Genomic DNA, 13995 nt, shown 5'->3' on the forward strand with positions numbered 1-13995 from the left:
ATAAGTGAATGGAACAGAGAATAAACAGGGTATATCAAATATATTTAAAAGATATAATATACTATAATGTACCTATAGAGATATGTATTGGGATCCGTTTAGTGGTTTCAGCTGTGCGCATATTTGTACTCACATAAGCTACAAAATGAAGCAAATTACTTTAATAAAATTGAATAAAACTTAATTCCCGATAAATTTTCTAACCTTGTGGCTCATAAAAAGCCTTTTAATACCAACGTCAAGGGTAAGGTGACACGATAATTATGATGAGTAGAGTTTTTGTCTGAGACGATGAATGGATCGCTTAATGATTGAGAATACTGACATTTAACTGCAAAATATGAGTCAGAAGCCGTTTCGTAGACTTCGAACATATCACGATGAAGACTTCTAAAAGAAAGCCCGTCAGCCTTGAAAAGGGCGGAGAATTCAGCATGAAAGCGCCTCACAATACTCTTTTAATTTGTCATTATGAAGCAATAAAAACATGGTAAATGAGAGCGACAAAAAACTTGTTCAGTCTAACAAAAACCGCGAGCTGGGGCGAAATTCGCAAATCATCCCGGCATAATGACGGCCGCTTGAAAAAAATTTAAATATCAAAAGCCCGGACGGGGCACAGTAATGGTTTAAAATCATTTTTCATTCGAGTCACTCGTGAGTCAGAATTATGAAAACGGTAGCCAACGGCTGCGCGCCCATTAGCTCGAATCGCGATTAGAATTTTGGACGAAGTCCATCTTTCGTTTCTTCTGTTTTAAATAAAAAAACGAAATGAAATGTGTTTATCACAATAAGTATTTATTGTTGCTTTATACAAAAATATTTACATTTAATATCATATACATATATTCAACACATACAAATAACAAAAGGCGAACAGTAAAATATCTAGCAAATTCTTTTCTTTCTTTATATTAAAGCACAGGAGGAAAGTTTTAATATTTTTTCTTTTTCTTTTGCGGTTCTAGAGGCGGCAGCCCGCTGTCGAACTCGCTGGCGGTGTGCATGGAGCTCTGCTTATTTACTATTCTTCCTCCAAATGCTCCTGCCATTACTTTGTTAAATCTGAAATAAAATTATTTGTAATAATGTTTGTTTCCTATCATATTTCAGATAAAACTTAAACTGGTGGTAAACCTTTCTTCATACAAACATTCAAAACAACAAACATTGTATAGAATTAAAGATGTCTAAAATAATTTAACGGCATGTCTCTTGTGCGTTCTCCCTCGATCAGTGCAGCAATGTAAACTAAAACTGCAAATTCCTTTACCCCTTTTGACCACCTATTCCATTATTTTATTGAAGAAACTAGCTTCTTATTACAAAAATAGTGCAATTTAGAAAAAAATGGACGTCAAAGGAACTATACTTAGGTGTTCAGTTGAACCTGGGAGTTGGCTACACTGCCTTCTGTCTTCCAGCAATTCCAACACTACTCACCCTGGTCGTTTCCTTTCCTCCTCTTCACGAACCGTGAGCCTATTCACCGGCTTCTCCTTTTTCAGGTTGGGGTCTGCTTTGGCTCTTCTCGCGAGGGCGGCGGGGGTGTCCCTCAACGCGAACGCTTTGGCCGCGTGCCCCAGGTGCAGCTGACGCGCGTCCAGCCACTGCTTCACCTCGCGGGGGTACCCGGAGTAGAACCGCACCCAGGACGTGTAGGCTGTGTTGAACATACACATACATATGATCAAGTCTTCATCCCTTACGGGGTAGACAGAGCCAACAGTCTTGAAAAGACTGATAGGCCACGTTCAGCTGTTTGGCTTAATGATAGAATTGAGATTCAAATAGTGACGGGTTGCTAGCCCATCGCCTAAAAGAAGAATCCCAAGTTTATAAGCCTATCCCTTAGTCGCCTTTTACGACATCTATGGGAACGAGATGGAGTGGTCCTATTCTTTTTTGTATTGGTGCCGGGAACCACACGCCACACGGCTGTGTTGAATAATGATTTATATGTATGTATATTGAACGTATGGATCGAACGCCAATGGATGGAAAATCAGTCTACAAACAATTCACTAAAATTAACATAACATAAAAAAATGCTTCTACGCAGGATTTTCCTCTCGTGAGGATATTCCAGTAAAAATAAGACTAATGTTTCAACTCGGGCAAATTACTATATCCATACACTCGAAAACAATGTCTATTTCCTGGTCAAATTTCACCCCACTCTACAGAGAATTGAGCAACATTTGTCTAGGAAGAAATATTTGGCTAACCTCTGCTAGCCCTGGCGAGCCACTCCCTGCTGCCGTGCGCGGTGGACTCCAGTTGGGTTTGCACGGCAATGGCGGCGCGCGCGGCGTTCGCTGCCGTGGGGGCTATGGTCCGCAACGCTTCTAACGCGCGAGATTCGTCGGCCTGCCGTAATCTAATACAAAAAGAATTACATACTTTAGCAAGACACCTAGCGGTGTCTTTCATATAAAACATCGTTTAATCAGAATAACCTAAACCCAAAGCAGCAGTATATAAAAAGATGTTTACTCAAAATAGTCACATATTTTTTAATACCACACTTACTTGAAATGCAACAACATTAAGGAAAGAGGGTGATTTTGTTTTTGTCTTTTCATATTAAAATATTTAAGCCATAATAAACAAAACTAAGATGGTGTGCAAAAAACATATCACCTCATTGATTTTTGAATCTTTAATTCCATTTCATTAGAATAAAAACCTTATTGAATACGAAAACGACATTAATTGAACTATCAAAAACAAGTTATACTTTACCTTATCCGTTTTTGCTCTAGATGTCTGACAAATTCTACTTCACTGGGCAGCAGAAACATAATAGCAGCGCCGACCTGCGCCGCGCGACCGGTACGACCAACTCTGATAAAAATATTATTTTCGTTTTACAAAAACCCCTTTTTGTTGTTTTGAAAAAAACAACAATATACTTAGCATAAGTTAGCTATGCGATATCCTCGTCATACAAGTTAACTAATTAAATCAGTGAAAAACTAAAAGTCTTGCATGAAAACTCCACAATTATTTTTGTAAAGCATAATATATCATTTCAATGGTTATTAAGAACTAAAACAGAACTAATAATATAATGAAATGCATGTTCAAAATCAATAGCTTTTAAAAGCTTTTTTAAATTGACTTTTTAGTATGTATGAGATGAATTAGTTTACCTATGAACATAGTCCGTGGCAGAAGCAGGTGCGCAGTACTGCAACACTAAATCCACTCGGGGTACGTCCAAGCCTCGCGCAGCTACGTCCTAGCAAATAAAAAAAACATTAATTAAGTAGAAAAAGAGCTTGATGCACTTTAGGCGATGACTTAAATTGAATGACTTAATTTGAAAATAAAACTATTACAATATAATTTTATTAAGATATCTACATATGAATTGAGCTCGTAACTATTAATCTGTATTAATTCTACGAACATGAATTGTTGCATTTTTACCAAAAAGGCTAAAAAACTTGGGATTCTTCTTGGATGTGCTAGCAAACTATAACTATTTGAATATAAATTCAATCACTAAGCCATGCAGCTGAATGTGGCCTCACAGTATTTTCATGACTGTTGGTCCTGTCTATCCCACAAGGGATTATATATACAATAGACGTTAAACATATTTATGGTGTAATTGGAAATTGGAATTTTAAATCCCAACAATCATCCTTAAAAGAAGCTTTCCATTGGTATTAAATGTTACTGATTACAAACAAGTAGTTTCTTTAATGCGAACCTGTGTCGGTCATACTCATAAATAGATATATTAACATTCCCCTACAACAATGAATTAAATAAAAGGATAAAAACTTTATTACGCATTGTGAAAGACAGAATACTGGACAAAGATAAAGGTCCATTGTGTACGAGTAAGTTCCCGATTTTCTCTTTAATTTAACGAACTCTTTTTTTTAACTACGCTGTTACAATAATTATTTATATATTTATTATACGCTGTTAAATACATTAATAAAGCTGTGGCGAACATAAAACTAAATTAATGTTCACGAGAAACAATATTTAGATCTCCAAAATTGTAGTCCGTACAAAAAAAAAACAATTGCGGAAATTTTCATTTGACAAAATATTTAGCAACTAGCTTTACATAAAAACTTACACTTTTTATTATAAAAGTGTAGTGTAGATCAATTTGGATTATATAAATTACTAGCTGTAGCCCGCGACTTCGTCCGCGTAACCCACACTAAAATGACGAAGTTTCATACAAACTTGCAACCCCTATTTCACCCCCTTAGGAATAGAATTTCCAAAAATCCTTTCTTAGTGGATCCCTCCTAATTAAAATCTACCTTCCTGCCAAATTTCATCTTTATTGGCTCAGTAGATTTCGAGATTTCGTGATTCCCAAGTGAGTGTTTTTCGCTTTTATATATATTAAATTGTTAAACTTATCAGATTTATGATAAGTTTGAGTAAATTATTATAATCCTTTTCCCAACTTCAATAAATAAATAAACTTTCTTTAAAAATATTTTTAGTAACATAAGTATGTCTGTAATAATATCTGTACTTTTAGCGTTTTGTGGTTATGTAGTTCCCGGTAGAAAACGGATGGCGAGCGGTAGCGGCCGCCCGCTGTGACACAGATTGGTTGAGCACGGAGGCGGAGTGATTGCCTCCATGTGAACCATTGCCGATTTAATGTAATTATGGACTTAATTTACTAAAACATTAACACTTCATAAGTTCGAAATGTCTTGTCACAGTAGGTGAAACAAAAAATCAACAAAAATAGCTTTAAGAACGGGTTTTTGCCGTATTGGAAAATACGAACAAAAACCCGTTATCCTCAATCATCGGATTGTATAAATGCATATAAGATGCAACTCATCATCTAGATGTTAAATTGAGGACAAATTAAATACAACTATTTTTTCTTTGTATCAAGTGCGTCATTCGTTAATTGCAGCATGCACAGAATTAGCGCAAAAAATGATTGAAGAACGCATATTCCAACCACGCTTCTTCTTCTCTCACGCACTTTGAATTAACCAGTGCGAAAAAAACGATTCTAAAAAGACAAAGCAGAATTTAAAACCATTTAGAATCGATAGCAATGACATCAGGGGTGTATTTACCCTAGGGCCAGAAGGGCTATAGCCCGGGGCGGCAGGCCGCGAGGGGCGGCCCAGGGCTAGGGCTTTGGTTTGGAAGTTTGAAAAAATAAAAAAAATATTTTCAGACTTAAGCCTAGAACGCCCCTGAGCCACCTTTCCACATGTTGATTTAATGTCTGAAGAAATTTGAAATTCAATTAAAGTATGAAAGCCGCCCCTTGTCTTGTGCGTGGATATCATGTCTGGAGAAATTCGAAATTAATTGAAGTATGCAAGCCGCCCCTTGTTCTTTCCTGAACCGGTTGAACCGTCTATTTTTTTCCGCCTCGGTTTTTTTATTTTATGTCTGAAGCAAGTCTGAAGCAAAAAAAATAATTTTAGTATTTAGCCTAAGTCGCCTTGCGCAAGTTAATTTCTAGAAGTTCTAAAAGCAAATTAATTTCTAGAAGTTCTAAAAAGGGCAGCACCTCTTACTTATCATTTGCAACATATGAAAAAATTATTAAAATTATGGCTGACAAAGTTACCGAAACAATAATTGAGCAACTACAAAAAGCCAAATACTTTTCTTTTAGTGTTGATTCTACTCCGGACATAACCCATGAAGATCAACTTTCTTTAATTGTGCGATTTGTTCAAGATAATGCAGAACCAGTTGAACGTTTCCTTTGCTTTCTGCCAAATACTGGTCACAAAGCAGAAGACATGTTGCAAGCAATTTTGAAGACTTTTGACAAACTAAATATCGATATTGCCAATTGTAGAGGTCAGTCTAATGATAATGCAAGCAACATGTCGGGGCAGTATAACGGCCTGCAGGCAAAGATTAAAGAAAAATGCCAGTATGCAACATATATACCTTGCGCCGCACATTCCTTAAATTTGATCGGATCTTCAGCAGCTGAGTGTTGCCCAGAAGCTACAAAGTTTTTTGGAGTACTGCAAAATCTGTACGTATTTTTTACAGGATCAACGGAACGTACAAAAATATTGCAAACATTTTTAACGGAACCTGAAAATGTAACCGTTAATAGTTTGTCACATACGCGGTGGTCGGCAAGAGATGATGCTTGCTCGAGCCTGAATAAAAATTGGGAACAAATAATTAAAGCTCTGGAAGCAATAAAAAGTAACTCTTCGCAACAAAAAGCCTTAATCAAAAATGAAGCTACAGGTTTATTGGCTCAAAAAAAATTCAAAATTCAAAATTTTTTATTCATTATTATAGGATATTATTATATCGCTTAATAATTGTCGTATGGTTTAACAACTTGGTTGACGTCAAATAAATTACTTAAAAACTAAGTTTACTGCCGCTTCCAAGGCGTCAGTGCAGAAGAAGCGGTAACAAACTGCACTGCAGCATTTTCTTCAACAACGTCAACTTCACAATATTAAATTATACTTAGAATAGAATATGGACGGGAGAATACATTGCTCACGGGAGATTTATATATTTATGAGATTTAATATTGAAAAAAGAAATATATATATATATATATATATTTTATGGATTGCCAATTTTAAAAAGATTTATGTACAGAGTGTACTGAAATTTTGATATAAGTTCAAATTAAACTACTGCTCAACTGAATTCCTTAGAAACAGCGATATTATCGGAATTCTGGGGATCAGTTCTAAAACAATTTAATACCGTTTCTAAAGTTTTGCAAGGTGTGGACACAAACGTTGAGGTAGTCTCCAACCTTTACGATTCCCTGATTACTTTTGTGAAAAATCAACGCGAATTATTCGATGCATTTGAAAAAGCTGGAAAAGAAAAGTGTACTGAAGATTACAAAGATAGCCGGAAAAGGATAACAAAAAGAAAAAAACGAGACGATGAGCAACGCGAAGGAGAAGTAATTTTACAAGGACGGGACTATTTCAAAGTGAATACTTTTTTGCCAATATGCGACCAATTGTTGGGCGAGTTAAGGAGGCGTAAAACATCCTATGACGCTGTAACCGCAAAATTTGCATTTCTATCCAATTTAAGTACACTATCTGAGGCGGAAATTAAATTGAACGCATTATCACTCCAAAAGTCTTATCCTACTGATCTTGCGGATGATTTAAAGGATGAATGCATACTATTAAAGAATTTTTTGCCGTCTCAGGGACAAGAAACTGAAACAAGTTTACGCGAACTAAACTTATTAATTAATAAAAAGGATCTGAAAGTGGCGTTTCCTTACATTGAAATTGCGTTGCGCATATTTCTTTGTACTGCAGTAACGAATTGTAGTGCAGAACGCTCATTTTCGGTACTCAAACGGTTAAAAAACTATTTAAGATCGCGTCTTATCGAAGAACGGCTTAATAATTTGGCAATTTTGAACATCGAAGCCGATTTAACAAATAAAATTGATTATGACGATGTAATAAACGAATTTGTCAAAAATTTTGTCCACAGAAAAAAAATGTAAAATATAAAATCGATAACTTTTTTTTTTGTTTTCTTTCATTCCTTGATGGGGCGGAAAGCTGCAGGAGCCCGGAGCGCGCAATCTTAAAATACGCCCCTGAATGACATACATAATTACAAGTGAAACCGTGTTATTGTATGCAACTATTTAAATTACATGACCAACAATAGCAAACGAAATGTACGTGTACCGACCGCCGAAGCGGCTCCACAGATGTAATAAATACATATAATAGTGTTTAATCGAGGTGCATTGTCGGCCGTGATGTGGGAGCCGCCGACGCAAATGAATGACCAACTAATAGCCAGACAACATTAGGTATCGACATACAAAGCGAGCGATGTTGGAAGCCGCCTCTGTTGATGAATTAAGAAAGTGATGTCTGTAGGTGGCATCAATCTTCGAATGTTGTTCGAATTAGTAGCAATATAGAAAGCGGAACTGGCGGTAATAATTTTGAATGTTTGAAAACAGCGAAACATAATAGAAAGTGACGGTAATGATTATGAGTATAACGTTATGTAGTGAGACAGTTGATTAATATACATATATTATGTTGAGTTCATTTAAAAATTTATACACTTTATTCAAAAGTTGGTTATCCCACATTTGACTTATCGTCTTGATTTTTATTTAGATCTCCCTTCGATTCTTGGTGTGTTACTTGATTATTTATTCAGTTTATGTTCTCGACATAATTTACTGTGTTAATGACACAATACATGAAAGTACACAGACTTAATTCAGTGAAATCTTTAGGACACTTCGAACAATCTTTATAAATAAAAACGAGGGAGCCGCATAAATTTTTTCCATACCTTTATTGCTGGATTAGGGACAATGTGTGACTTACCGTACATATTAGAACCCCATTTCTAGCGGCCCGGAACTGCTTAAACACTTCCATTCGCTGGTCGTGTGGCATCGACCCGTGAAGCCTGAACATTTCTATATCAACCGGAACTAAACCACCCTCAGATGGTTCTTCATAGTCTACTTCGAATTCCGACTCAGATGATGACTTATCCTAAAATTAAACAAGACACTGTACAACACCATAAAAAATATACAGCCACAAACAATTCTTAGTGAGTTCTTCTACTCTTTATTTTGTAGTCTCCTTTTAAGTAAAGTACCTACAGTATATCAGAAAATCAATCTCGTCCATATACGAGTAAATCTTGAATTGTGGTTAGTTAACCACAATTCAAGATTTACTCGTATAAGTGCTAAGTGGGTAGAAATTTTATCATTGTTTGTGTTATAATTATAATGTTATAATTACCTCATCATTTTTTCCATTGACTCTCTTTTTATTTGTTTTAGATTTCTTATCCTTCTTCTTTACTCTGACATTTTTACCAGTTAGTACAGTCTCAATCAACTCTGAATGATAATCCACCATTTCTAATGTTGCCATGAAAACAATCATTTTACCACCTTTCTTGTTCAACACACAATGTTCCACAATATGAGAACAAAGCGTCACAAATCTTAGTTTCATTGGCACTATAAGGAATGTCTGATTAACTGTTGCTGGTAATATTAGTTCATCTTCAACTATGGCAGTTTTGACAGCCTCAACAAAAGTGTTGCCCGTCTCAGCGGGCTTGATTACTTCTTCCTCTTCTTCTTTAAAGTCTACTACTTTACTTTTATCATCTAAGTCATTTTGAACTTTGAAATATTCGTAATCTGAATCACTGTCACTTTCTTCATGTTTTTTAGAATTGTTCGGTACTTGAACATTTGAAGTTTTATTTTCATTTTCAAACAATTCTGGATGATTAATTCCATTGAATGATTTTAAACCTGCAAAATTACACATATTTTTAAACCTTTATTAAACAGATGTTAATGTAAAACCAAAATTATTATATTTTGGTATTAAATGAACACTCACCTCTTTTAGTTTGTTCAGATTTAGCGACTAAATCTTCTTTACCATTTTGACGAACCTCTTCCAATTTTTGAGGAACCGCTTTTATACTTTTATCTTTATTTAATGTTCTTACTGGTAAGTTTGCTTGAGCCAATAAATTTTCGCCATGATGGGGTTTAAGAGAATCAGCTACAAGTGCTCTACCTTCAGATGTATCCACAAATACAGGATCCACCAAAGTGATTCCAGCTAAATTCTCTACAGCCTAAGAAATACATACAATTATCAATTTTGAAATAGAGGAAAAAATGCACAATACTATTATAAGTACATAAAAACTTACTTTAGTAAGAGTTGCAGAAAGCAAAATAGTTTGCCTTTCTGTAGACATAAACACTTCAGTTAAATGATGTTTATAATTTGAGTTTTTCTGTTCATTAGAAACTTCTGCTTCTACAGTACTATTTTCATCGACTTTCCTGATACTCTGCTTGGCTAAAGCTAGTGGATCATATGTAGCAGCTTTTTTATGATCCTGAATAGCTTTCACTATAGCTGCTACATCTTTTTCATAGCCCATATCTAATAATCTGTCTGCCTCATCTAAAACTAGGCAACTAAAACAAAATAAAATAACTATTAGTAAGACAGCATTGTCAATATACTTAAGGGTGAGAAAGATGCACAAATGTTTTACATGATAAAAAGATAATTTTTATTAATATATAACATAAAACTTACCCAGTTTTAGCAAAGTTCAAAGATTTTGTGTGTCTCAAGTGGTCATTTATTCTGCCCGGAGTTCCAACTAATATACTGAGTCCTTTTCTGAGCCTTGCTTTTTCTGCTTTTCGTTTTTGTCCACCACTCAACAAACCAGGCACAACCCAAGTAAAAGGCTGGCAACAAAAATTTTCTTAGATGAATTCCCATACTAAATATTAGTAACCAATAAACATAAAACATACTGCAATTTATCAATCAGTCGCTCCGTGACAACAGAACGCAACATGATTATAAACTTCCGAGATATAGTAAAGTTATATGTTATGTGTGTGTTTAATGGCTCTAGTATTTATAATTAAAACTGCAATTTTTTATTTCACTCATATTCTGGTTGTTTCAGTAAAATCATTTCATTAAATACTTACAATAATTTAAATAAATAAATAAATAAATATATACGGGACAAATTACACAGATTGAGTTAGCCTCGAAGTAAGTTCGAAACTTGTGTTACGAGATACTTACTCAACAATACTATATTTTATAATAAATACGTATATAGATAAACATCCAAGACCCAGGCCAATCAGTGAAAGTTCGTTTCTCATCATGCCCTGGCTGGGATTCGAACCCGGGACCTCCGGTGACACAGACAAGCGCACTACTGCTGCGCCACAGAGGCCGTCAAATTTTGTTGTGGTAAGGCAAGTAAAAATATGTATTCTGACACAAGTACTTTTATAATAAAATGTCACACTCCTAAGCCTTACCTTTACAAGTTTTACAAATAATTCATAAGTCTGCACAGCTAACTCCCGGGTGGGCACGACAACCACCACTCTGATGCCATCATGCCTGTTTAATTTTGGTCGTATTTCTTGTAACCCTTCTACTATTGGTAAGGCATATGCGAGGGTTTTACCTGAACCAGTCTGTGATCTGTGACAAATTATCAAATATTAAAAATTGAGAATGTTAACAATGTTGAAAATTGCAAATGGTAGTTGTTTGCGGTATAATATTTATATTAAGAAAATGTTATGAGGTTAACAGAGCCAACAGTTTAAAAAAACCTGAATGGCTACATACAGGGAAAAATGTTGTCTTTATCCATTACAAGAAAAAAATTTACCTGATCAATACATCTCTTCCCTGCAATATAATCGGAACAGCGTTTTGTTGAACTGTCATCAATTCTTTCAGACTTAAATTTTGCTGCAAGTTAGCAACAGAGTGTGGATGAATATCTATATCTGCAAATGTTTTACCAGCAAATACTTTTTCTACTAAAGGCTTTACAGCTCGCTGGCCAATGCGAGGCACTTCAGGATTATTTTTAAATAATGATGAAATCCAACCTCCACTTCTAGGTTTATTTTGTTTGACTTGTAACTCATCATTGATCTCTTGATAATTTTTGCCTTCATATTTGCCTTTATTTTCACTCAAATCTCTTAAATTAGAAGCCAAGTCTGGTTTATGGGATGTCTGTTCTGAGGATTTAAAAATTTTCTTTTGAGGCCCTACTTCGTCATTTTTGTGAACTTTATCAAACATTTGAGGTCTCTTTCTGGCTATAGTTTTTCCAGTGAACTTTTGTTTAGATGTAAATTTATATTCTGAAGCATTATTAGGAGTAACACTTGGTTTCTTGTTCACCTATAAAAATAAGAAAAATTGTTTAAATCTTGATTTATTTTACTTAATATTTACCAGTTTAGGAACTTACCTTCTTAAATGATGTAATATTAAGCTGTAAATCTTCCATTTTTACTGAAAACTAAATATTTATTTCAATCTTTTTAGGTTATGTTTCGCAAAAGCAAGGAACACACAATGCACATCTGTTTATTGTCATAACAACATGTGACATTGACAGAACCTTGTTCTCAGTGCCAGTTATATTTTTCATGTAAAGACTACATACTATAAAATGAATAAATCAAGAATTTAATTGAAGAGAAATTAAATACGACCGTTACACAGCTTCCACTTCAGAAAATAATTAGATATTGCTTACTTACACAAAAGCATTTTCATTGGAATTATGGCACACTGTATTTTGCCCCCATGCAATTGAGTTTTCTGGGAATGCCCACAGAATGCAAAGGTAGCACTCCCGAAAGTTAGCATTGCTAACCGCAGATATTATGAATTTATGGTTAAGATTGATAACTTAAGAACCCTTTAACTTAGCAATCTTAACCATAAATCCCTTTAAGCTCCTCCAGTGAATCTTTGGAATTTGGATCGAAACTGAATAAAATTGGTATAAGTACCTAGAACATCGATTTTATTATAAAGATTAGCCTCTCTCTTTTTTGTATTGGTGCCGTGTGGTTCCCGGCACCAATACAAAAAAGAATAGGACCACTCCATCTCTTTCCCATGGATGTCGTAAAAGGCGACTAAGGGATATGCTTACAAACTTGAGATTCTTTTTTTAGGCGATAGGCTAGCAACTTCACTATTCGAATCTCAATTCTATCTTAAAGCCAAATAGCTGAACGTGGCCTATCAGTCCGCTCAGGACTGTTGGCTCTGTCTACCCCGCAAGGGATATAGACGTGATTATATGTATGTATGTATGTATGTATGTATTAGCCTCTAAACTTATCGTCTGTTTGTATATTGTTATGCATGGTATAGCGGTAGATTTTATGCGCACGTGCCATGGCTGCAAAATCCTATGAAAGCGTAGGCCGGCACGTGGCCACTTGAATGCTGCTTTATGATGTCTATGGGGTGGAATAAATATTTGTGATGTATTAAACAATCTTGTTTATTACATTTAAATCCCTTGTAAAAATGAGTAGATTTGTTCCCATTTCTGTTAAGGCAGCTACTAAAAAAAAATTCAATTTACCTATTAGTACATACCTATCAAATTTTCCAAAGAAAAGAACTGGCCTTTGACTGTAGCTCCGACCGCAAACATTTCAGTTATAGAGAAGAAAACCTTCATAAGCCCTTGGGGAATGTAGGGAATTTTCCTTTACTTGTTTAACTTCCTGAAAAGAAGTATCTAGTTTTTCCGAATGAAATGAAAATCACGTACAGACAACGGAATAATAAAGGTAGACTACCTAAATATTGATACCTACCTAGATATGTAAGACTTATAACACAAATAGATAACTAGTTATGTATTACTGTTTGTATGCTCCCGTGACGAAGGGCACGGGGTCGTGGCAGTCGGGCGACGTAATCACGACGCGCCCTCACGCCTACCCTCGAGGAGCCCTATCTCGGACCCTTGTAAAACCCTGTATGTATGCCGGTTGAATTTCAAGTGAGCAGATTTGGCGCCCAACAGTCACTTAATATACCTTACTGATGTACATTCACTGGCAGAGAAACCTGACCCATCTATGGTTTTGGATTCGCTGTTGATGCTTCTCTGAAATTGACTGTACAAGGGATGATGATGAGGATGAAGGTTATGCATCCTTCTAGACCAATTAGGTATATATGTATGTAGGTAGTTTATAACCATTAACACTGAGAAAAATAATAGTACGAAGTACTTTTATTTGTTAATTAACCTCATATATTTTACAACTCACACTGTTGGCAATATCCTCTTGGATGCTTTGCATGCATGTGGGCAGAGACATCTTTCCACATGCCACGATCCCTGCATACTTTTTTTGGTTCGTCTACATTCTTCTTACATAGGTCGATATTTTCTTTTTCCTTTCCCTAGAACGTCCATATACTTAGTAACTGCTATGTTCCGGTGACGGAAAAGGTTTGACTCATTACAATACTATCATCCCAAACTTGTCAAAATTTAAGTAATAAACTACAACACAAGTATCAGCTGTAAACAAATATTTGACGCTGCTACAAAACATTCCCCCAAAAAAGGCTAAAATTTTAAAAGTTTGCG

General features: G+C 35.3%; 1 protein-coding gene across 1 annotated transcript; it reads right to left on the bottom strand.

Annotated features, from left to right (window-relative positions):
• Positions 1–849: 849 nt before the first annotated feature.
• On the bottom strand, positions 850–11969 carry LOC106129332 (probable ATP-dependent RNA helicase CG8611). Its single transcript, XM_013327862.2, has 13 exons — positions 11833–11969; positions 11236–11762; positions 10874–11042; positions 10119–10276; positions 9721–9994; positions 9399–9642; positions 8781–9307; positions 8349–8522; positions 3159–3247; positions 2749–2850; positions 2232–2383; positions 1447–1666; positions 850–1068 (listed from the first exon to the last, which is right to left on the bottom strand). Exons 1-13 carry the CDS (start codon positions 11869–11871, stop codon positions 939–941), a joined length of 2805 nt encoding a protein of 934 aa, XP_013183316.2. The 5' UTR covers positions 11872–11969; the 3' UTR covers positions 850–938.
• Between the last annotated feature and the right edge of the window lie 2026 nt (positions 11970–13995).

Source organism: Amyelois transitella, chromosome 4 (assembly GCF_032362555.1).
Source record: "Amyelois transitella isolate CPQ chromosome 4, ilAmyTran1.1, whole genome shotgun sequence".
In the NCBI taxonomy this organism is placed as follows: Eukaryota; Metazoa; Arthropoda; class Insecta; order Lepidoptera; family Pyralidae; genus Amyelois; species Amyelois transitella.

Bases quoted from the DNA above. Each gene is read 5' to 3' on its own strand.
- LOC106129332 (XM_013327862.2), bottom strand. From the start codon at position 11,871: ATGGAAGATTTACAGCTTAATATTACATCATTTAAGAAG. The intron at 11,763-11,832 runs GTAAGTTCCTAA...TTATTTTTATAG, and splicing joins ATATTACATCATTTAAGAAG to GTGAACAAGAAACCAAGTGT. The intron at 9,995-10,118 runs GTAAGTTTTATG...ATTTTGTTTTAG, and splicing joins TTGAACTTTGCTAAAACTGG to TTGCCTAGTTTTAGATGAGG.